We start from the raw sequence: 25,485 nt of genomic DNA, 5'->3' as shown, positions 1-25,485 counted from the left end.
AGCCCTACCATCTTAATGGTGTAACTTGCCAACAAGTTAAGAAAAAAGAAAGAGGCCAGGCACGGTGGCTCATGCCTGTAATCCCAGCACTTTGGGAGGCCGAGGCGGGTGGATCACGAGGTCAGGAGATCGAGATCATCCTGGCTAACACAGTGAAACCCTGTCTCTACTAAAAATACAAAAAGAAATTAGCCGGGCGTAGTGGCAGATGCCTGTAGTCCCAGCTACTTGGGAGGCTGAGGCAGGAGAATGGCGTGAATCCGGGAGGCGGAGCTTGCAGTGAGCCGAGATCACGCCACTGCACTCCAGCCTGGGTGACAGAGTGAGACTCCGTCTCAAAAAAGAAAAGAAAGAAAGAAAGAAAGAAAATCAATTTATCATTTGCTCTACCTAAATTTTTATCTTTAAAGGAAATGGGAAAAAAATAACACAACAATAAAATTCTTTGGAGGAAGATATAAAGAGCATCTGCAACTGCAGACTAATTTTAATCTTGCTAGGAGCAACAACTTTTATCTGTGCATGTGTGTTAATTATTAATTTTAAACTTAAACAGCTGTCTTTTATGAGCTCACACAGTTGGGATCATCTGACTGGGATCTATGTAGCAGTGTATCTCGTACCATTGCCTTGGGCAGAATAAACACAGGCACAGAAGAAAGAATCACTTGTTCACTGATAAAAAGTTTATATGGTAGAAAACATCATCTAGGGTAAAAGGTCTACTTAAAACATGTCACAAAACACACGTTTATAGGAAAGGTGCCCTTTTCTCTCAAGAAAACAGTTTTCTAACAATAGTACTTCAGCAAGCTTACATTATCAGTGCGAGCAGCTTAGGCGCAGCAAAGCTTAATACGAAGACAGCAGGGCAAATATTAATAGGAACTTTGGGCTGCAATTTTTTTTGTAAGAAAGTAACAGAACCACTGCTCCACCTCCTGTTTCCGGCCTAGAAGATTCTAAGACCCTGACCAGGCCGGGTAAGGTGGCTCACGCCTGTAATTCCAAAACTTTGGGAGGCCAAGGCAGTTCGATCACTTGAGGCCAGGAGTTCGAGAGCAGCCTGGCCAACATGGCAAAACTCTTTCTCTACTAAAAATACAAAAATTAACCAGGTTTGGTGGCACACACCTATAATCCCAGCTACTCAGGAGCCTGAGGCAGGAGAATTGCTTGAACCCAAGAGGGGGCGGTTACAGTGAGCCGAGATAGTGCCACTGCACTCAAGCCTGCACAACTGAACAATACCCTGTCTCCATAACAAACAAACACACACCAACCCAGTGGGGCATGTGACTGCTGTTTACTAGCATCTCTACCAGATGCTGGGTAGCAGAAGGAAAGGAAGGGAAATGGGCAGTTTTAAACACACTTTAGTGGCCGTTGAGATAGTGCTTTGGGGGTGGCATGGTCATTTGCTCTTCACCCAATTACGCTGCTTTGCGGCATCTCTTTATATCTCATCTTCTGTTCCTTAAATTCTCACACATTCAAGGCAGGGACTACTCAACCCAACAGGTGCCCACAAATATCTGCTCATTAGCTTAGCTGTCTACTCATTGAAAATGACACAGACTTTGACAAAGGTCTATTTAATCTGCTCACTGCTGACAGTTAAACTGGATAAATAAAGCTCCAAAACACTTTCCAGGCCCAAACTATGTAACCGAAACAGATGAAAAGAACTGGAAAATTACAAAATCCCTTCCTGGCTGTGTACGGTGCAATGACAGCTGTACTATATATTTTCCTAATTTATTTGGGGTCATCACTGATGGACTCAACATATTATTTCCCAAGTACCGATCACACTAACTGATAACCATGGTTGAAACACACAGAAGGTCTACACGCCACAGGGTGCCAGGCATGGATTCAAGCACTAAATATAAATTAGGTCTCACATTAACCTCAAATGTTTGGTGTTACCATTTTTTTGAGACAGGGTCTTGCTCTGATGCCCAGGGTGGAGTGCAATGACGCAAACACGGCTCAATGCAGCCTTGACCTGCCAGGTTCAAGCAGTCCTCCCACTTCAGCCTCCAGAGTAGCTGGGACTATAGGAGCATACCACCACACCCAGCTAATTTTTTTTTTTTTTAAATAGAGATGGGGTCTTCCCATGTTGCCCAGGCTGGTCTCTCCTGGGCTCAAGTGATCCACCTGCCTCAGCCTCCCAAAGTGCTGGGATTACAGGCATGAGCCACTGAGCCTGGCTGTTATTACTATTTTTATTTACAATTAAGGAAACCAAGGATCGGAAATGTTTTACTTTATTTAAAAATTGCCCAAAGTGGAGAACAGCAAAGCTAGGATTCAAACCTGGGAAGGGTGGCTCCAAATCACAATCCTATGCTGCAGTTTATTTTATTTTTTGAGACAGGGTCTCGCTCTGTTGCCCAGGTTGGAGAATAGCGATCCTCCCATCTCAGCTTTCAGAGTACCTTTCAGAGTACCTGGGACTATAAGCACGTGTCACCATGCCTGGTTACTACGCTGCTTTTCATCTCATTAAATCATATGGAAATTACTAGGAAGAGATAACTTTTTAAACAGTATTAAAGTATGATGTCAGCATTTAAATTCCATCATTTAAGGCACTCGTCCTATCTTGCCAGCACAGCCAGGTGAGAAGGAAGAGGCCTTCAGAGCCTGAAAGATTCCACTTTCCTTCTGCCATAAGTCTGGCTCACATTAACTCTCTGATTCTTGGCTTCCTCATCAACAGGGAAGAGGACAGAAAGGCAGCCCTTCCCACCTCAAGCATATTACGAGGAATAAATGAGACTGGCTGAGGCAGGCCTTTGTAAAAGAGAAAGCAGACTCTTTCTAGGAACCCCCAATCTACAGAAGCCCCCCCAGCATACAGTAAGCACTTGACCACCTGGATAAAGTGTAACTGATCCTTATTAACCCCAGATTCTGTATTTGCAGATTTGCCTACCTGCTCAAGTATTTTTAACACGTATCTATTTTTAAGTAAAATAGAGATGGGACTAAGCCATGTTGCCCAGGCTGGTCTCCAACTCCCGGGCTCAAGTGATCCTCCTGCCCCAGCCTCCCAAAGTACTGGGATTACTGGTGCGAGCCACCGAGCCGGGCCCTACTTGCTAAAATTTATTTGTAACCCCAAAATGGACACTCATGGCACTTTCATGGTCATTTCGCTGACATGAGTGTGTGCAAAGTGGCCAAAAATTTGAGTCACCCGACACAGATTCCCAGCTGAGGTGACCAAGGCTACATGCCTTCTTTCAGCTCATTCTTGTCCTTTTCTTAGCATGTTAGTGCCATATTTTTTGCACTTTTGTGCTTTTTGTTGATGATTTCGCTGTTTAAAAGGGTCCCAAGCACAGCGCTGAAGTGCTGTCTCGCATTCCTAAGCAGAAGCAGGCTGCAGTGTGCCTTACAGAGAAAATACATGTTCAAGAAGCTTTATTCAGGCATGAGTTACAGTGCCACTGTTCGTGAGCTCAACAAAGAATCAACAATATATATTAAATTAGGTGTCTTTAAATGGAAATGCACCTAGAACAAGGTATGCATTGATTGGATGATGGAAATGTGTGACCAGAGGCTCAGAGGAACATAGCTACCCATGATTTGCCTCAGGAGCAACGGATTAGTATTTCCTAATTCAGTGCTTGCAGCAACTTTATAAAACAAACTACTGGGAGTAATGAGATTTGACTATATTAGCTAAAAGCTGTATAATGGAAATTCACTCCCTCAGAGTAGAGGCAGCTACCGTAGGAGGACAAAGCACAGGCACTGACATCCAGGGGTCCTGAAGCAAAAGAGGAAACACACAATCTTGGTGCCCGCTGGGCCCCCAGGTCTCCCTCCCTTTCACAGCCAAGCAGCCTTTGGCCAGCATCAACCCAGAGAGCAGAGACAAGGGCTCTCGTCCTTCCATCCAAGGTCCATGGAGCTCAGAAGCACACGGCAGGCTTACCTCCCAGGGCCTCCACGGCTCCTTGTCATCCATGTGACAGCCTACGGCCCAGCCCCTGTAGGAAATACCAAGGCTGGTCGTGGGGGCTGGAGGACCCTCCATGGAGCCCCCTCTGTTCCAGATGACCTCACGCCACTCACACCACCCTCCAGCCCCGCTGCTGGCCCACATCAGGACTGACATCCCGCTTTTCCAGGCTGAGCCTCAGAGAGCGATTCCCAACAAAAGACCATCAGCATCCAAAGGTGGGAGCCAAAAACCCAGACTCAGTTTTCTGGGTCACCCAGGCGATCCTCTGACAGCTTATGTGGGAAAATCAGCATATATTCTTACATGGCAACCCCTCTTAGAAAGCATTCAAGGGAGGAGGCAGAGGCGTCAGACCACTCCAAGCTCATTTTATGAGTCATTCGAACACCAGCAAGAAAAACAGCCTGGAGGCTAAGCAAGCACTGTTGAGACCAAATCTAAGACTCAAAATGAAAAAGCTATTTTCTTAAAGCCATAGGGGAAAATGTGTACCGCCGCCCCGAGATTCTGGGATCCTGCCACGTGGAGACCACATGAGGTCCTGCTGCCCCAGACAGAAATACGCTTGTGTTTCTCCCTGGGGTTGAAGGAAAATGGAAATGAAGCTACCAGCTCTGGACACAGCTACACAAGGCTGAACTAGCTCCCAGTGAAAGCGGGAGATGCCAATGCTAATAAAATGTCACCTCCAATACTTTTGCCAGGGTTATAAAAAGAAACTGGAGACTTCCTCCCTCGGGCATCTTCTGTTAATTGCCATTTATAAAAGTTCTGTTTTCTAGGTCTGTAATATGCATTATTTTCCCTTTGAAAACAAAAAGAAACTCCTAAAATATCAATCGGCGTTCCAAATGGCAAAGTGATTTGCTTCCCAACTCACACTCTGGGATCAGCTCAGGAGTCTGTCTGAAATGCAGGCATCTGGTACCAATTTGTGACAATATAAAATCAAAGCTGAACTCCTATGTAAATATTTTTTTATTCCAGATCTCACCAGCCTCCATGTATCTTATTCATTTCCTTATACTTCAGCCTTGACTTTTATTTTCTTGGCTCTAACAGAACTAAAGTTACGCATAACGAACGTTGCGCTTCTTAATAAGCTCTACAGGCGAAATTATTTCTGGCTCTGTGAAATGCTGCTGCTCACAAGAGTACTGGATTGAAATATTTTGTTTCCATTGCTTCCAATCTGCCAGGCCCCAATTATTCGATTACATTTGTAGCAAACAGGGTCAAATTAAAAAGTCTGGTTTAGTCATTCTGTACACACGCAGCAGCTTCCCACTAACAGGGACTGGATGGGTAAGTGACATATCAGTGTATGTTCTTACACAGTGCAAGTGTTGAACAGTACAGGTGTCCGGAAACCCCGCTCCATCCTAAAACAACCTGTTTTGTTCAGGAAGGTCACAAAACTTGCTTAGATAAAATGTCACAAGTGTCAAAAGGCAAGAGAGCGGAGAGGGAGAGGATGGGCTTCCGTTAGAAGGGATCCCCGCTCTACGTGACTTGGTGAGAAAACTCAATTCTCTAAAGTTCAAATCCCTTACTGACATGGTGACATCAGCCCCCACAAAATCTGCACGGCCCCAGCAGAGTATATGGGATACAAGAGTCATATCAGATATTTACTGAGACCTACATTCTAGGTACTATAAGTACCTTACAGAGATCTCAGATTTGCTCTTCGTGGTCACACTATGAGGCACCCGATTGTTAAATATCGTCTCCTCCTCTTTACGGATGATAACCGAGGCTCAAGGAGATTAAGGAACGGGCAGATGCGAGATGTGCAATTTCCCTATGGCTCAGTCGATCATAAAGTACAATAGGCACGCTATTATGAAAAACCACCAATAACATGGGAGAAAGACGTAAACTGCTGCTGTATGTGGAAACTGCACCTCAGCCTTAATCTGACTTGCCGAGCAAGAGCAAATGGACAGCACACCAGGTGCTTGTTTAGTCACCACGGCACACGATCACACGGTTTCCAGAAGGCATCTTCTTCCCATGCGAGATCGCTCAGACCTCGGCACTTGGCAATCAGGTGCAAACATGTGCAAGTTGAACTAGAAATTGTTTGAAAAAGCTAATGATCTTGCTCTAGATTTTTTTTTTAATTAAAAGACTATATGTGTTCAACTGAAACTGAATGAATGAAATCTGATTTGGGGTATTTCTACAAATTTTTCTGAGACAGTCTTGCTCTGTCACCCAGGCTGGAGTGGGTGGTGTGACCTCAGGTCACTGGAACCTCCGCCTCCCAGTTACAAGCTATTCTTGTGCTTCAGCGTCCTAGGTGGCTGAGATTACAGGCATGAGCTATCACACCCAGCTAATTTTTGTATTTTTACTAGAGACAGGGTTTTGCCATGTTGGCCAGGCTGGTCTCAAACTCCTAGTCTCCAGTAATCTGCCCACCTCAGCTTCCCAAAGTGTTGGGACTACAGGCATGAGCCATGGTGCCTGGCCTATTTTTCATTTTTTGAGATGGAGTCTTGCTCTGTCACCCAGGCTGGAGTGCAGTGGTGCGATCTCAGCTCTCTGTAACCTCCACCTCTCGGGTTTAAGCAATTCTCCTGCCTCAGCCTCCCGAGTAGCTGGGATTACAGGTTATGTGTCACCACGCCTGGCTACTATTTATATTTTTAGTAGAGACAGGGTTTCACCATGTTGGTCAGGCTGGTCTAGAACTTCTGACCTCAAGTGATCTGCCCGCCTCAGCCTCCCAAAGTGCTGAGATTACAGGCATGAGCCACTGTACCCGGCCCTAGCCTATTTTTTTTAATTGTTATGTTCAAAATTCATCTTAAAAGGTAATATTGCTGGTCATAGTGGCACATGCCTAAAATCCTAGCACATTGGGAGGCCGAGGCAGGCAGATGGCTTGAGCCCAGGAGTTTGAGATCAGCCTGGGAAAGATGGTGAAATCTCGTCTCCACAAAAAAAAAAATATAAAAATTAGCCAGGTATGGTAGGGCATGCCAGTAGGCTCAGCTACTGGGTGGCTGAAGTGGGAGGATCGCTTGAGTCCAGGAGGTCGAGGCTGCAGTGAGCCGAGACTATGCCACTGCACTCCAGCCTGGGAGGAGAAAAAAAAGTAACATTAAAAATGTTAGACCAGCCAGGCACGGTGACTCGTGTCTGTAATTCCAGCACTTCGGGAGGCCAAGGTGGGCAGATTACAAGGTCAGGAGTTCAAAACCAGCCTGGCCAACATGGTGAAACCCTGTCTCTACTAAAAATACAAAAAATAGCAGGGCATGGTGGTGGGCACCTTTAACCCTAGCTACTTGGGAGGCTGAGGTAGGAGAATCATTTGAACCCAGGAGGTGGAGGTTGCAGTGAGCCAAGATCACGCCATTGCACTCCAGCCTGGGCAACAAGAGTGAAACTCTGTCTCAAAAAAGAAAAAAAAAAAAAAATTTTAGACCAAGGCCTGGCACAGTGGCTGAAGCCTATAATCCCACCACTTTTGGGAGGCCGAGCCAGGCAGATCACTTGAGGTCAGGAGTTTGAGACCAGCCTGGCCAACATGGTGAAACCCTTTCTCTACTAAAAATACAAAAATTAGCCAGGCATGATGGCAGGTGCCTGTAATCCCAGCTACTCAGGAGGCTGAGGCATGAGAATCGCCTGAACCCAGGAGGCAGAGGTCGCAGTGAGCTGAGATCTCGTCACTGCACTCTAGCCTAGGAAACAGAGTGAGACTCAGTCTCAAAAAAAAAAAAAAAAAAAAAAAAAATCAGACCACGATTATAAACTTGAGATGATCTCTAACTATAAATATCATTCTCCACCTTGGGAGAAAAAGGAAAATCTCCATATGTAAATATTCAATCAACAAGTTACTTATGACCCTACAGATGTATTACCTCAAGCCATCAGGACAGCAACGGCACAGGATTAGGGGGAGAAACATGCAATGAGAAGAAATAGGGTCATCTTTAGTTGCACAATTTTTCTTCCAGGTAGCATTTTAGCTCATTCATTAATTTTTTTTAAAGACAAAGTTTCACTACGTTGCCCAGGCTGGACTCCTGGGCTCAGGCAATCCTCCCGCCTCAGCCTCCAGACTAAGATTATAGACACAGGCCACCATGCCTACCTTGGTAGCATTTTTAAACTCATAACACTGAATCAAGCTAACACTCCTGTCTCAGAGATGGCACTGCTACCCAGTCAGTCCATAGACTAGAAACCCTGGGATCTCCTCAATGCCCTCCACTCCCCATGCTCCGTATCTAATCCATCTCCATTGTGCCTTACGTCTCTGTTGAATCCATTCACTTCTCTCCACCCGCTTCATTACTACTGTGGTGCAAGTGGCCCCCGTGTCCTGCCTGGAGCATCAGTGCTCTCGTTTCTTCACATCTGCTGTTCCTCCTGCCTGCATGAGTCCTTCTGGCCCTGTTCTGCACCAGCTGCTGTTGCAAGAAGTCAGGGACCCCGAATGGAGGGACTGGCTGAAGCCATGGCAGAAGAACATAAATTGTGAAGATTTCATGGACATTTATTAGCTCCCCAAATTAATACTTTTATAATTTCTTACGCCTGTCTTTACTGCAATCTCTGAACATAAATTGTGAAGATTTCATGGACACTTATCATTTCCCCAATCAATACCCTTGTGATTTCCTATGCCTGTCTTTACTTAAATCTCTTAATCCCGTCATCTTCGTAAGCTGAGGAGGATATATGTCGCCTCAGGACCTGGTGATGATTGTGTAAATTGTTTGTAGAGCATGTGTGCTTGAACAATATGAAATCTGGGCACCTTGAAAAAAGAACAGGATAACAACAATGTTCAGGGAATAAGGAAGATAACCTTAAACTCTGACTGCCAGTGAGCCAGGCAGAACACACCCATATTTCTCTTCTTTCAAAAGCAAATAGAAATATCGCTGAATTCTTTTTCTCAGCAAGGAACATCCCTGAGAAAGAGAATGTGGCCCTGAGGGTAGGCCTCTAAAATGGCCGCTTTAGGGGTGGCTGTCTTTTACGGTCGAAGACAAAGGGATGAAATAAACCCCGGTCTCCTGTAGCGCTCCCAGGCTTATTAGGATGAGGAAATTCCTGCCTAATAAATTTTGGTCAGACCGGTTATCTGCTCTTAAACCCTGTCTCCTGATAAGATGTTACCAATGACAATGCGGGCGGAAACTTCATTAGCAATGTTAATCTCGCCCTGCCTCCATTTGCTTTGTGATATTTTACTACCTTGTGAAGTATGTGATCTCTGTGACCCACACCCTATTCATACACTCCCTCCCCTTTTGAAAATCGCTAATAAAAACTTGCTGGTTTTACGGCTCAGGGAGCATCACGGAACCTGCCGACATGTGATGTCTCCCCCGGACACCCAGCTTTAAAATCTCTTTTGTACTCTTTCCCTTTATTTCTCAGACCAGCCGACGCTTAGGGAAATAGAAAAGAACCCACATTGAATATCAGGAGTGGGGCTTTCCCCAATAAGCTGCTCCTCCTGTCTGCCCCAATCCTTCTTAGCCCTTGTCAAGTCCTTGATACCTATCCATTCTTAGACCTTAGTTCAGCAGTCACCTCCCGACGCAAGCCTTCCTTAACCTGCCACAGTGGAGTCCAATCCACCATCACTTATCACAGGTGAACAGGATCAAGGCTGTCCCCACTCTGTGACTCACCCCAGACCTGCAGTCTTCCATGTGTCAGTGGATTACTCAAGAGCCTCTCTCCAATTAGACAGAAGCTCCACAATGGCAGGGAACATTCAAGTCACCTACAAGTTCTATCAGTTCTACCTCCAAGACGCACCTGCCATCTATCCACCCCTCACCACCTCTACCTCTGCCCAGACTACTGTGTGTCTCAGCAGGACGCTCTCACCTAAAGGCAAGAGGCTCCCAGAGGTCTCCTCACATCCATGCCTGCCCTCGTTCAATCCACGGCAGTCAGCAGGACCTTAAAACACAGGCCAGGGCACTCTGCTCCCCAGCGGCTTCTAATAAAGACAATGAGAGTTCTTGGTGTTACGAGGCATCTTCCCAATTCTCAGGTCAGCCCCCTTGGCTCCCCAAGTTCACTATGCTCCAACCACTCTGGTCTTCTTCCTGCAACAGATCAAGTGTATTGGCATCTCAGGACCCTAGAACACATGGCTCCCTGTGCCTGAAGCCTGCGTCCCATCTCTCGGTGGTGAACTGTTTTCTCATCTTCCTGAGAAAGCCTTTCCCAGCCACAACACCTAATAGATGTTCACAGACTCCCACAACCCTTCACCGAACCTCCAGAGTTTAGTCTACTTGTAGTTGGTTTGGTTGCCTCTTTTCCCCATTGCCAGCATGAGACACTAAGGTCTGTGGTGGCAAGGGTCCCACCCCTCCGGGGCTCCCCTGTATCCCAGTGCTTGGCACAGGGCAGAGGCTTTCCACAAATCTGCTTGGATACTTGAAAAACTACTATGACCTTAAAATAGGGGCAGAGAGGAAATGCTTTAGGACACACAGGGAACAGATACCCCAGACACAAGGAGGCAGAGAAAGCCAATGCAGAAGGGACTCGTCGGAGCCAAGCCTAGAAGTTCACTGGAGATATAGCATGGCCGTGTAGGTGATAGAAGAGGAGTGGCGAGCCTAATGGTGGTGATGCCAAGTCTCAACCTTGCATTACCAGGGAAGCCGAGCCCCGCATCGGAGATAACTTCCGTCGATTTGTGCTAGAATAAATAAAATCCTTTCTGGAGCACTAGATGCTGTTCACATCTTTCAGAAGGTCCAGTAAAGCTGGAGGTACACAAGGCTTTGTCCACAGTGGCTGCTCCCAAGCGTGAATGGGTGACAGGCGCATGTAGTGGCCTTGTTGAAACACAGATTGCTGGCCCCGCCCCAGAGCTTCTGACCCAGTGGGTCTGAGGCTGGGTCTGGGGATCGTGTTTCTAACAAGTTCCTGGCCACGGCTGGTCCAGAGAGCACATTCTGAAAACTACTGGGCTACCGCACCAAAGAATCAAACAAAAACAGATGAATCTAGGATACAGTTTAGCTTTTTTTCCAAAAATTCCATGGCTGGCTGGGCACAGTGGCTCACTCCTGTAATCCTAGCACTTTGGGAGACTGAGGTTGGTAGACTGCTTGAGCTCAGGAGTTTGAGACCAGCCTAGGCAACATGGTGAAACCCTGTCTCCACCAAAAATACAAAAATTTGCTGGTGAGATGGCATATGCCTGTGGGTCCCAGCTACTGAGGAGGCTGAGGTGGGAGGATGGCTTGAGTACTGGAGGCAGAGGCTGTAGTGAGCCAAGATTGCAGTACTGTACTCCAGCCTGAGCAACAGAGCGAGACTCCATCTCAAAAAAAAGTAGACAAACTTCCTAAACATAAAAATTTTGGATGACTATAGGTTGATTTATCTCAAGAGACAATTAGGATGCCAAAGGGGTTAAAAACAAAAAGCATGAGGCCGGGCACAGTGGCTTACCTCTGCAATCCCAGGACTTTGGGAGGCTGAGGCAGGTGGATCACCTGAGGTCAGGAGTTGGGGACCAGCCTGGCCAACATGGTGAAACCCCATCTCTACTAAACACACACACACACACACACACACACAATTACCCAGGCATGGTGGCACACACCTGTAGTCCCAGCTACTCAGGAAGCTGATGCAGGAGGATGGCTTGAACCTGGGAGGTTGCGGTGAGCCGAGATTGCACCACTGCACTCCAGCATGGGCAGACAGAGCAAGACTCCATCTCAAAACAAGAGCACTGCTACAGTTTCCTTCCTCCATTCAACCTGTCTCCAGTTTTGAAAAATCCAGCTCTGCTCACACCTATTCCTATTCAAAGTCTTCCCATTTTCCTCCAGATTAAACTCACCGTCTTAAACCAAGCATCCAGTGTGCTTTGCCACAGTGCACCCACTATGAGGTCACAGCTGACCTGAGGGTCCAGTTCTAAGGGCATCTCCAGGACAACCACTGCTCCCACTTCAGGAATGGTGGCCCCTAACCTGTCCTGCTGCCCCAGAGTCCAGCTGCCTTGTGCTGGGCTGTCCTCTTCTGGAATGGGCACTGGGCCCCATTTATCTCCGAAGAACAAGACCACACTTGCCTGGCATGCAGATGTGTGTGCAGAATTGACACAGAAGTCCCCGCTGACCCAATGCCAAATGGGCGATATCTGGGATCCCTGGACAAAGACCCAACCAACCATGGGGTCAAGGAGAGGAGGTGGAAGCCATGTGCAGAGGGGAAACGGGGTTGAAAGGTAAGGCCAAGTCACCCACGTAACACCCAACTCAACTCCACGTCACGGTCACACAGACCCTGAGGAGAGGGTATCCACACCGGAGAGGGTATCCTGCTTAGAAATGGAGGCCAAGCAGGCCAGGCGCTGTGGCTCACGCCTGTAATCCCAGCACTTTGGGAGGCCAAGGCAGGCAGATCACAAGGTCAGGAGATTGAGACCACCCTGGCTAACACGGTGAAACCCTGTCTACTAAACATACAAAAAAATTAGCTGGGCGTGGTGGCGGGCGCCTGTAGTCCCAGCTACTTGGGAGGCTGAGGCAGGAGAATGGCGTGAACCCAGGAGGCGGAGCTTGAAGTGAGCCGAGATCGTGCCACTGCACTCCAGCCTGGGTGACAGAGCAAGACTGTCTCAAAAAAAAAAAAAAAAAAAAAGAAATGGAGGCCAAGCAGGCACCACACAGACCATGGAATGAGGGCTACAGCTCTGCTAATAAGTGAGGAAAGGTGTGTCTTCCCAAATTGTCTCTGGAGGTAGCCCTCCCCCAGCATGTGCCCCATGGGGGCTGCAGGACCCTCCAAGTAGGGCAGCATCTTCTTGGGCCCGCGTGTGGGCAAAACCAACTGCTGCTCTTCACCTCACAGCCTCACCGCTCTAAAGGTACGAGGATGAACATGGGAATTCCCCCTACCTTGATTTATTTTGGCAAAACAAATTGTCAAGGTTCCAGTGTAAGCAGGGGCAAAATGCAGCACCTAACAGAGGGGTACTGTTTCTCTTTGCTGCTCCGATTTCACTACTACTGATGAAACTAAAACAATGCAGCAAGGTAGCTGTTCAGGATCGGCTCCTCATGATCAGAGCAGACCTTGTCATGTTTCTCAACGGCTTCTTGGACAGTGTAAGGTGCAGTGCAATTGTGAATGGAAATAACAGTTACAATCTTCCTGCTCAATCAGTAAGGGCCAAACCTCTGCTAGGTGTTTAGTGTTGCATTCTGCATTCTTATTTTAATATTTGCAACACCCCAAACGGACTGGCGCCCTTATCCCATTCTACAGGTGAGAACATGAGGTTCAGAGTGGTGACACGTGTTGTCCAAAAGGTGCTGTTAAGCGGCAGAGCTACAGAGCTCCAAAGCTGGTCTTTCCACTCTTCTGCTCACCCATTTTGCTGAGACAGAGGCCTAGGGGCAGGGGTGCAGGAAGGAGAAGGAGCTTACTCCCTGTGGGAGGAACTGATACCAAGCTATTAATACTATCTGGAGAGAGCTGTTGTTATTGGGAAAATTTTCCATGACTCTGGTCCCAAATCCGGGTTGTACTGGCCTGCCCGAGGTTATCACGTGAAAATGAGCATGCTCACTGGATGAGAAGGCGCCGGCTAGCCAAAACTATAGCACAATATTTCTTTGTACTTTAACATACTGACCTTGATTGACTCCGGCCCATAGGTCTGAAACAGACGAGGCCCTAGCATTTTGGTTAACAAACACACAAGTAGAAGATTTGAGACTGGAAGGAGAATAAAATTTTACAGTACTCAATGGATTCTTTCTTACGTTTTTCTTAAAATGGTACAGCTATAATAGAGTTTTTGTTTTAAAACTCTCAACTTAGAAAATGTAAATTTTAAAACTCTAGCTCTACTACATACGGTGACTTTCAAATCCATAAAACAGCTACCACATTGCGTTTTTGAAAATTACTTGATTTTTTTAAAAGCACTTCTTAAGCTGTTAAGTATCAAACAAATAAACAGAACTTATAATATTATCAATTGTTTTGTGATGAATAAATGGAATCCCACAATTACTTTAGACATTTGTAATCTCATCTTCCTTCTTCACTATTCACCCTCCAAAAACAAACTTTATTCAACTCAATAAATAAAATACTTCATCAAGAACTACCATTCAGGCCGGGCAGAGTAGCTTATGCCTGTAATCCCAGTGCTTTGGGAGGCTGAGGCAGGCTGATCACTTGAGGTCAGGAGTTCGAGACAAGCCTGGCCAATCACTTGAACCCAGGAGGCAGAGGCTGCAGTGAGCCGAGATCATGCCATTGCACTCCAGCCTGGGCGACAGAACAAGACTTCGTCTCCAAAAGATTAAAAAAAGAACTACCATTCAACATCACATCAACCATTTGTCCTCCTAACATGCCAGTTTTTGTCCTTAAGCAAAAAACGTCAGACTCTGAATATCTTCCAGCTCCCCACATTCCTTCCTCTACCTCTCCAACCCAGCCCTTCCTAAAACTATCAAAGTAGACATTTTGCTTTATAAATAATTTGGTCAATGAGTAAAGTGCTTTAAAATACAAATCAATGTGCCAGGCACATAAACATCTTTGGCATTCTTGAATATTTTACTAGTCTCTGGTTGAATGCTTTTTCTTCTACTTATTGTAAAACCTAACTTAGATTTACATATACCCTGCGCTTTAAACCAGGGACAAGATTGGATCCCTCTTGCACACACATATCATTACAATATCCCAAAGTCCTAAGCCCCTGGTATTTGCACGTTCTGCTTTACAAGCTCTTGTCTGGGACCAAATGTGCGGCAATAAGCACCAAACCACGATGAATAACCTCGTTAAATATGATCTAGTGTGCAGCCATCCAAACTACTAACACAAACAAAGAGGAAAAGACAAACTAGGAAACTCCAATTGATTATATGTTCCTAGAGGCTTTTCAAAATCAAACAAACATAAAAACACAACATTACACAGTTGGTCAAACAAAGTAATAGCTAATGATTTCATGACTCCTGTATGTAATACTAAGCAGTCTGAGCCCCAGAATCTGTGAAAAGTTTGCTGTTTAAATGGTACACAGGCAGAAACTTGAGGGGGAAAGATATTTTTCTGAAGTGGAAAAAATGGATAGTGGTGACCCAGGGGAAAATTTACATCATTATGTTAAGCAGCAGATTCTTATAAAAACTTCTGGTTTTCAACATGCTTCCTCTGATAGCAACATTTTGCACAGCACCCAAAGAGGAGAACAGAACAAAAAGGATGTGTGAGCCGGGCGCAGTGGCTCACACCTGTAATCCCAGCACTTTGGAAGGCCGAGGCATGTGGACCACAAGATCAAGACGGGCGGATCATGAGGTCAAGAGATCGAGACCAGCCTGGCCAACATGGTGAAACCTCATCTCTACTAAAAATACAAAAATTAGGCCAGGCGCGGTGGCTCATGCCTATAATCCCAGCACTTCGGAAGGCTGAGGCGGGCAGATCACCAGAGTTCAGGCCTCTTGCGGGAAGGCGGTGGGGACCTTGCCCCAGGAGAAGCCTGACAGCGCCAGAGCCTGGGGCACGGAGCAGCGTGGGTGCCCTCTGTAAAGACAACACAGTATGGCAGCAACAGGCCTCAGAGGGTGTGTGGGAGCGGGGGAGGTTGCAGTGGCAACCAGGACCCAAGCCAACAGCTGCCTCGTCTGAAATACCAGGAATTCAAGACTGGCAGGATCAGATGTGGGTTTCATAAGGGTCCCTCTGACAGCCCAGAGGGGAGGGATCGACAGGGGTCCAAACAGAAGGCAGGAGCCCCTCGGGCCACCACATTATCCAGGCTGTGCAGACGGGCAGGAAGGGGCCAAGGGGACCTGCACACCTCCCGGGCACAGAGCACTGGGCAAGGGCGGGGACAGCACAATGACTCTGTGACAAGCCAGGGAATAGGCCATGTGGTCTCTGTCGCAACTACTCGATTCTGTCCTTGTAGCGCAAAGGCAGCCAAAGGCAAGACTTGCACGAGTGGGTGTGGTTTTTCCAAGAAAGTGTTATTTATAAACAGCCACTGGGGCAGCTGGGGAAAGGGTGATGCTGAGAAGATACAGGAGGAAACCCGCCCAGGGAAGAGGTGGTGGTACCATTCCCATTTCACCATTACCATTCCCATTTCCCATCTCACAGGACCCAGGAGAGCTTTAAACTTTGGGAGGCCAGGTTCCTCTTGCTAATTGCACCATGCTCTAAATAACGCAAGACATGTAATATAGCAGGTGAGTAAGAGACGCAATAAAGGTGTCAGGGATTCAGCTGTGGCCAAAAAGAGACGAAGCACGGGCAGGCAGCAGGCGGGAGTTAATTGCCAGAGTCACAGGAATCCCTATTCACCTGGCCTGTCCTTTGGGCCCAAGTGCACAGAGGTCTTCCCTAGGTGCCAGAGAAGTGGAAACTGAAACAAGGAAATCACAAGTGATCGGTAACCTTTGAGGCCATTTAGGTCCATTTCTGCTCAGTTCAGCTGAAGCCTGTTTAACAAGCATGTATGAGCCTGACCCATAAACTGTAGCACAGCAGAGGGAGGCGGGTCAGAGCACAGGACCCCAGACAAGTTACTTAACTTCTCTGTGCTTCCAAATGGAGGTGATGGTAGCACTGTCTCAGGGTGTTTCTAGGTATGAACTCAGTCCCCATAAAGTGCTTAGAATAATGCCTGCCACGTATTCGTTAAGTAAGAATACTGTGTCCAAGGCCCTGTGCCAGCTCCCACAGGGAAGGGTGTGAAATGTCCCTGCACCCCTCCCTGGGTAGGGGGAGTTCAAACAACATGCTCACCTCTAACCACTCACCACTCTACCAACTCGCCCATTTACTTATGTCACCCAACACAGACAGGGACCATGTTTTATGCCTCCATCTCCCATGACTAGGACAATGGTGACTCACGATTGATACTCATTGTGTTCAATGTTTGTTGAATGAATAAATGATACCAGGCATTAAGTCTCAACACCAAGATTTCCTTTTCTACGTAACTGACAGGTAACACTGCAACCTAAGTCACCCCCTGGCCACTCTGACCTTGGACCCCTGCCCCTCTGTGGTGTCTGGGGTCTGGTATCAACATGTACAACAGTGCTTTGTAAACCTGAAGGCCCTTTAGCAACAGAGGTTACTACGGATCATGTCCTTGGTGTGGGAGTAGTTTCAGCTGGGGGATTGACTGCCCCCCAGGCAGTGGCTTCCTGCTTGGATGGCCTCCTAACATTGTCAGTCCAGCTGTGATACTGCCCGTGGCCGAAGGAACACAGCTGAAGGTAGTTTTTAAAGTTCTCCCTTACACTGGGAGAACTCTATTCATTTATCCATTCATTTCTTCATTAGTTGCATGCTCTGCCCATCAGAGCCACATGGAACAAACTTAACACTACTTTGTACCCGATTCTGAGGTTAGATTATCCACATGCCCCCAGGCTAAACATGCCCCCAGACCCTGCAGCAGGCCACAGGACTGAGACACGTGGAATGGGGGACCCAGAAGGGGTGGCAGGCTCATCTGTCCCAACCCCTGAGTTCTGTAAGGAGACTAAGACCCAAAACCCAGCAGTCCCAAGTCCTGCTTTGACCTCTCTTATGCCACATCAGGTCCCAGCACAGGCTCACCTGCACTGTCTCCTATTCTACTCTCCAGGCCACCTGCCCTTGGCCCTCTGCCACCTCACAGCTATCTTTCCGAAGAGAGAAAAAAAGTCCAGGCACGGGGCTTCCTGGGAAAGCTACTGAGCACATGGTACAGAGCCATGTGGTGGCTTCCGTACCCGTTCCAGAGAGCAAAAGCTCACCCTTGAACTCACGAGCCTCCCCAGGCACTTACCAGCAGTGAGCAGGCTTCCTATGCATTTCTCCTGAGCTTGCCCACATTGCAGGCTTTGTGACTGCAAGAAGGGCAGCCGGCCAGCCTCAGCTGCGCCCGCCATCCACAGGGCCCCACCTGGCCTGGGGCTGCAACTCCAACCTCCCAAACCCATGGTTGCTGGAAAAATGGCTCAGCAATAATTTGTGTTTGCTTACTGCTGAGATCAAAGTTCTTTACAGACTTCTGAAATCCTGAGGGGTCAGGTGGCTCACAGCTGGGGCACACACAGACTGGTGACTTGCCTGATGTCACAAAGCAGGTGGTGAAAAAGCTAGGAAACAGTATCCATCTCCCTTACCCTGATTCCTGATCTGTGGTTGGCTCACATTTTTCTTTTCAGTCAAGACACAGATTACAATTACAGCACAAGCCCAGATTTCCCCCGAAGAGCGGCAATGCAGAGGGAGGGGCCGGCAGAAGCTCTAAGTCGGCTGAGCAATCCGAGCCTGAGCTCTGCTATTAATCGCTAGCTGGCCTCGGGCAGGCCACTTAACATCTGAGTCCCGGGTTCCTTGGCCTGACAACAGGAACAAATCGTAGTAGTGGGTAAAGCCTCCCTCCTCAAATGGTGGCCACTCTGCATTCCAGGGAACTGGTTAGAAACACAGAATCTGCTTTTAAGAGATTAAGTGATTCCAAATGCATTTACATTTGAGAAGCCCAAATATGAAGCATTGAGCACAAGGCCACACTCAGACCTCAATTACAAACGTAAGTGCATTTTACACTTGAAAGGGACTGAGGCACAAGCCAAGGTTCTCAGGAGGAAACAGACCCAGAGGGCTGGTTAACCCACCAGGGTCAAACGGCTGTCACAGGGGCACCAGCATCTGAACCCAGGACCTAGGGCTCTTCTGTATCACAAGCCCGCAAGGCACGATGCTAACTCGTGTTGTCAGAGGCAAAACCCTCATGCTATTTTTTAATAGTACCCTGGATGGGGCGTGGTGGCTCACGCCTATAATCCCAGCACTTTGAGAGGCCGAGGTAAGGTGGATCACCTGAGGTCAGGAGTTCAAGACCAGCCTGGCCAACATGGTGAAACCTCATCTCTACTAAATACCAAAATTAGCCAGGCGTGGTGGCACACACCTGCAGTCTCAGTTACTCGGGAGGCTGAGACATCAGAATTGCTTGAACCCAGGAGGCAGAGGTTGCAGTGAGCTGAGATGGTGCCATTGTACTCCAGCCTAGGCGACAGAGCAAGACTCCATCTCAAAAAAGAAAACGAAAGAAAGAAAAATAGTACCCTGGTCACCATGCATAGCGTTCACCTGGGCTCAACTTCATGTCCTCCTGGGGAGCTGTCCGCTAGCCAGAATCTCCAGGGAGTAACCCAGGGCTGAGGCCAGCTGCTGGCTGCAAGGAAGTTTTTTGAAGGGAAAGGAAGACTTAATGCATACCTTATAAATTCACACTCCCTTTCACCTATTAACACCTTCCAGATGCACCGTTCACTGCCGGAGCAAAGAAACACGAAAGGGCATGAAGCTAAGAGGCATCTTTTTGGCTTCCCACCTCTTGACACTGCAGCCTGAGAGCAAACCTAGCCTGTTGGGCTTCCTACTGCTAGAGTCCCGTTCGTGAGGCTGGGAGGAACCCAGGCTCACAGTCCTGGGTTCCCGGGACACTGCAACAGAGTAGAGACGGTGAAATATCAAGCTAGGGGATCCAAACAAAGAGGCTAAATTTGGAAGGATAAGAAAGGAGCTGCTGAATTACACTAGTGTGACTGGCCGGTTGTATAAGAGACAAACATTTACAGCCAACAGCTCAAAAATTATCTCTGGGTCTATTGTGTGCAAGGTATAGTGACATGGTAGAGTGGCAGAGCTTGGACATCAATGATCCAGGTTCCTATCCTGGCCCAACTAAGTCAGATTATCATATGTGCCTCTCAGTAGCTGGGCCAGTCTGAGAAATTACTACCTCTCTGAGCGTGTGGTCTCCTCACCTGTGAAAGAATCTATACTCAGGGTGACTATGAGGGCTAAATACAATAGATGTCAAGAATCCAGTCCAGTGAACAGAGGTGGTGTAATCACTGCATCCACAAGCATTTACTGTGCACCTTGTCGTGCCAAAGCTTGCACACAGAAATTTTCTTACCTGTGTGTTGTAAAGTTTGGAAGTCCAAGCAATTATTTGTGATTGGTTTTACAAGTGTTCCAATGAAAGTAACCAAGAAGAAAGGGTTTCAAGATTGCAGATTGGGAAACATTCTAATTTTTTTTTTTTTTTGAGATGGAGTTTCACTCTTGTTGCCCAGGCTGGGATGCAATGGTGCAATCTTGGCTCCCTGCAACCTCCGTTTCCTGGGTTCAAGCGATTCTCCTGCCTCAGCCTCCCAAGTAGCTGGGATTACAGGAGTGCAACACCACACCCAGCTAATTTTTGTATTTTTAGTAGAGATGAGGTTTCACCATGTTGGCCAGGCTGGTCTTGAACTCCTGACCTTAGGTGATGTGCCCGCCTCGGCCTCCCCAAAGTGCTGGGATTGTAGGCATGAGCCATTGCACCCGGCCCGACATTCTAATTTTTATATACCCGAAACAAACCCAATATATAAAACCTCAAATTCATTTTTTTAAAAGGGCAGATTTCAGATACACTGTGCCAACGCTTGTGGAACTTTAATGTGTATACAAATCACCTGAGGATCTTGTTAAAATGCAGATCTGGACTCACTTAGTCTGGAATAGGGGAAGAGTCTGCATTTCTAACTGCTCCCCGTCAAGTTGAAGGTGCAAAGCCCACATTTTGGAGGAGCAAGGTGCTATGGTATTCCTCTAATGGCAAGAAATGAATCCAAGGAAAATACAATTTGATTTGAAAATATCCCAGGAGAACATCCGTGAGGTCACATGTACATGGAAACACACAGGCTAGCAAGGAGGCACACCAGGAAAGGTTTCCACAAATGGAAACCAGAAAAGCTGGCCCCGGGCCTTATTCAAGTGAGTCTGTGCTCTCAGCACACTTCGACTAGGCAGGTGGAAGTACTCTAGTGATAGGCAAGCCACGGGGTGTTGGAAACAAAGTGTCCTAGGGTATTTCAAGTCTGTAGCCTTTCCACAGCTAACCTAGCCTTTCCACCTTTCTTAAATCAGTTTAACCTATTTTCCCCTTTGTACTGAAATTTTATGCTGTTTCTATTCACAGCTGTAATTTTATAAAAACCTATCAGGTTGCCAGATATGGATTATTCAGAAATAGGACTAAAGTGACTGTCAGATAAAGAAGCATCTTCCAGTGATTAACTCATCTTAATGTGTGTGTCAAGGTGGAAGGATCAATAAAACGCCTAAAAGATTCATATTTATAGGACTGGAGGTGTAGTTCTGGATATTCTTTGGTTCAGAAATGTGAACACACAAGATCCTCCATATCCCGTGAAATGAGTTTCTTGGAGAAAGCCTGCGAGGTAATCTGATCTCCAGCTGCCTTTAGCATGGACGACACATCTGTCCATCAGGAGACACAAGCCAGCTTTGCACACTGGCTTAAAATAACATGTTTATTACAATTCCTGTCATAACCCTCTTGACTGCTGGGCTTAGGCTGCAATTCTGGAGTCATCATGAGCCAGTGTGTGATGTCAAGCGGTAATACTGAGCTAAGAAACCGCTGAGTTTGCAGGACTCACCCAGAAACAAGGGATTCCACCTCCGTGCACTCACCTGCTGCTGAGCAGATGCATGCTCTGACAAGAAACACCGGAGGAGGGCTGTCACCTGTGCCCAGTGTCGCTAATTCATCCATGCACTCAGGAGGCTGCTTCCCCGGCACCACACCCCTGCTTGAGGGCTATGTGCACTGAAACGGCGAGGCTACGTAACTAGCACCCTCATGATTTCACCCACTTAGGAAGAAGTACATACACTAGGAGCAAACTTGTGGATGAGGCGGTCCTGTTCTTCCCCATTTGTCCATTGCGGGAGGAAGTTAAGTTTTCCCACAGGTACCTTCTTACTTGGGCCAGATCAAGCTTTCAGATAAGCATGATAGGAGAGAGAAATTCTAGCAGAGAAAGGCATTCCTTCTCAGAAGGGATAACTGAGGCCCCAGGAAGTTAAGACAACTTTGTCAAGGTAGAGTCTATGCTATTGCTAACTTCACAAGAGGCCTTATTAACCAACAAGGGAGGGCACTCCCTGGGGACGGATCTGCATCTCCCCACCTGCTCCCGCCTACTTCTTTTGCAAGCTTCAGTTCACACAGTCCCAACCTCCGACTGCCCCTTAGAATATATGGTGACAAACTATGTTTCCTGAATAAGCAAACGTCCAGCATTTCATGCTTTTGCTAAGATGCATAATGCCGCCAGATAACTTCAGCTAACAAACAAGTAAAACAAGCGTTTAAAGAACTCAAGCGAATTCATCTTGGAACAGGAAAAAAACCCGTCAAGCCCTATTTCCTCTTTGTTACCCACCCCCTAGGCCTAGTTGAAGGGAATGTAAGAAGGACTTTCCATTGCTCAGGAAAGCAAATGGAAAAAGCCAAGTTTCCCCGGGCCGCAGGAAGACTTGGAGCGCAGGCAATAACTTCTCCGGAGGGTCACGCGTGTCTCCTACAAGTTCAGGCTCACAAGCGCCGCTCAGCTGCCGGCCTGCACTGCTCCACTCTGCGCCCGGCCGAGTCTCGCCCCGCGCGGGAGGAGTGCGCCTCCGGGTCTGGACCGGGTTTCAGGAAGTTTGTGATACCGTGTGGGGAGGCTAAGACGCCGCTTTTTACTGGGCTCCTGCAACTCCCGACCCACTGCACAAGCACGGTGCTCCTCTCAGAGTGCTGGGCTCGTGCACACACGTGTGACCAAGCACTCCCTGCGGACGCCCCCTCTTTCGGGTGCCCTTGTGGTTTGGGATTCGGGCCCGGAGCACAGGGCGCGGGAAAATGGGAGCAACCCGTAGCCCGTAACCCAGAGACCGCGGGCAGGCTGGACGTGCCGGGCGCGGGGAGGGACGCAGGGTTGGGTGCGCGTCGCATCCCCGATACTCACCGGGACCTCTGCAGCTGCTCGAAGGCGCTGGTGCTGCCGCCCTGGCCTGGCTGCTCCAGGGAGCAGTAGTTCTGCGAAGTTGGTCTGGAGAAGACGATGGGCAGGATTCCCTGAGTGAACGAGTTGAGGCGTCCCCGACTGCCGCTCCCACTGCCGGGGGTCCCAGAGCCCAAAAAGGCGGCCGCCGGCACCTGCACGCCAGTAAAGGCATCGTCCTCCTCCAACTCCTCCTGCCCGGCGCCCCCGGACCCGTCGAGCAGCTGCAGTTGGGCACAGGCGGCGAGAGGCGCCGGCCCGGGCGGCTGCCACAGCTCCCCCGACGCCCGGCCGGCGCCCAGGGGACTCGCGAATCCCCGAGCCACCCCGGGGCCGGACACGGTCGCATGGCCGCCAGCGATTAAGGGCGGCAGCGACGAGGGCTGTGGGAGGCAAGGGCCGGACCCAGCGGCCAACCCCGCAGCCGGCGTGCCTGGCGCTGCGAGCGCGATGCAGCCGCCCCGCTCGGCGGCGGCGAGCAGGCTGAACCGAGTCCTCCCGCCGCAGGCGCCGCCGGCGCCCAGCTTGGCCGCGCCGCCCTCCTCGCCGCCGCCCCACTCCGCGTCCTGCGGCGGCGGCCGGCCGTCCAGCGAGATGTTGGTGAGGAAGGAGAGGGCAGCCTGGCGGCGCCGCGGGTCCACGCGCGGCTTCCGGGGGGGTTCGGGCGGCGGCTGGGCCGGCGCGGCGGCCGCGGGCTGGGGCTGCGGCGGCGGCTGCTGCAATCCGCTGGCGCCCGCGGCGTCGGTGCCGGCGCTGCCGCTGCTGCAGGCGGCCGTGGTGGCGGCCGCCGCCGCCATTGTGTCCGTCTGCGGCGGGATTTCCGCGATGCCCGGAGAAGCGAGCGGCGCCCGAGCGCTAAGCGGCGGGCGCGAGCGGCGGCGACCCGGGCTGGGCAGGGCGCGGGGATCGGGCGGCGTGCGCGGCGGTCCAGCCCCCCCGCGGGCGGGCCATGCTCGCCCCTCGGTGCTCGGGCTGGGGGCTCCGCCGCCCCGGCCCACGCGGGCGCCTCGCTGACTCGCTCGGCTCGCTGGCTGGCTGCCCGCCGGTCGCCTCGCCGCTGGCTCGCGGGCTCCGGGGCCGGGTGTCCGTATTTATAGGTGCGCGCGCCCCGCGCTCGCGCTCCAAAGCGCTCTTTGCAATAACACGGAATCACGTGTGGGGAATGCGACCTGGGAGGAAAACAAAGCCGCAGGCGGCGGCCGCAGAGGCAGGCGGCGGGAGGCGAGGGGCCGCGGGAGGAGGAAGAGGAGGACGGGAGAGCCGAGCGGGTGGTGGGGCGGGGGATCGGCCCGGCTGTCCGGGTTGTCCGAGCTGCTTGCTGGGGGAGTTGGCGACTCCCGGGGCGCGCGGAAGCCAGGTGCGGGAGGCGAGCACGTTTCCCCCGCGCGCTCGCACTGGGAATTGGGGGAGCGAGCAGAACCCAGTGGGTTAGGTCCTGGGGCTGTGCTCTTGGGAGAGTTGTGGGTCTACAGGACAGTTATGTGGAGCGTTGCAGAGTTTTAGACTGAGAGCGAGTTACTTAGACCCCGCAAGGCCGTTGGTCCCTGAGGAGTAAATAGGTCCTTATTCATAATAACACGGGTAAGTCTACAGCCCCTATGGAGACTGTCCCACCGTAAAGTTATCGCTAACAACCATTGCGGTTGGGTCTCATTCGTTCCCAGGCCAAGATGCAGCCCCCGGGATAAATGCACGCCTTGGGATGCGTAAGAGCCCAGAAGCACGAACATCTTCCATGTGACCAACGAATTCACGCATCCCCAATCCATGGTATTGTCACTTTTCATCTCTCTCTTAGCAAAGGCCAACGCAAATTTTTTACTTTGGCTCTGAAATATGCTCCATTTTCTGTGAATACCGAGGTGGGCTAAAATGACCTTACACTCTTTTCTCCCGGTCACCTTGCAAATTTTTGTAGATTATGATCTTTCTCCCGCATAAACTGGGACCAATGTGGACAGTTATCTGTCGTTTAATCATAAACACACGTTTGGCACCTACCATGTCTTCTATAAATACGGGTTCCTGAAGACCCTCCCAGAGCAGTAGCTCTGAATCTGGGAGGAGTCGCAGTCCCCACCCGCAATGAATGCTTGTTTTGGTTGGGGGTGGGGACAGGGTGAAGGGATTCACCTGGAGGGATCTGAAAACGTGTGCGGGTTTCCCCAGGCGGTGTGGGCAACTTACCAAATGCAGTAAGGAACAATTGCCACACTGAATTAAGCTCTGTGACACCTAAAACACCTGCTACACTTTTGCGGGAGAAGCAACGTGTTTAAGATCAACGGATTAATTTAATTAAAGGTTTAAATTTAGCCCTGGAGCTAATGGGTAACTCTACATTGAAATTCCACTCCATTTCAAGCTCAGGAAAGTAAATTGAGTAATAAAGAGCAAATACACCCTGTCCAGAGAGGTGCCGCTAACCTGGAGTGCCAGAGGGTTTCAGGTTACATTTGCTCAGGACAGAGATGGCACGTGGCCCTTTACATGAACAATTGTTGTTATATTTTATTTTGTACTGTTTTTAGGCCTTTTGAAAACCTGGAGCCTGGAGTCTATTTACAGCAG

At 49.1% G+C, this 25,485-nt stretch overlaps 1 protein-coding gene across 5 annotated transcripts in view; it reads right to left on the bottom strand.

The window, feature by feature from the left end:
* CABLES1 (Cdk5 and Abl enzyme substrate 1) overlaps positions 1 to 24,894 on the bottom strand; it is a 125,160-nt gene extending 100,266 nt beyond the window's left edge. The window contains exons 1-2 of one of the 5 annotated variants that reach the window (XM_025365234.1): positions 23,256 to 23,965; positions 22,879 to 23,180 (exon numbers count right to left, since the gene is read on the bottom strand). In XM_025365234.1, coding sequence (XP_025221019.1) covers positions 22,879 to 23,180; positions 23,256 to 23,711 — 758 coding nt within the window. In that variant the 5' untranslated portion in view covers positions 23,712 to 23,965. Of the gene's footprint in view, positions 1 to 4,258; positions 4,394 to 22,878; positions 23,966 to 24,796 lie in introns of those variants that run through there. The other 4 variants (XM_025365236.1, XM_025365233.1, XM_025365235.1 and 1 more) reach the window with 4 other exon arrangements.
* Between the last annotated feature and the right edge of the window lie 591 nt (positions 24,895 to 25,485).

The sequence above is a fragment of the Theropithecus gelada genome, chromosome 18 (genome assembly GCF_003255815.1).
Source record: "Theropithecus gelada isolate Dixy chromosome 18, Tgel_1.0, whole genome shotgun sequence".
NCBI lineage: Eukaryota > Metazoa > Chordata > Mammalia > Primates > Cercopithecidae > Theropithecus > Theropithecus gelada.
This window is presented reverse-complemented; position numbering and strand designations above follow the sequence as displayed.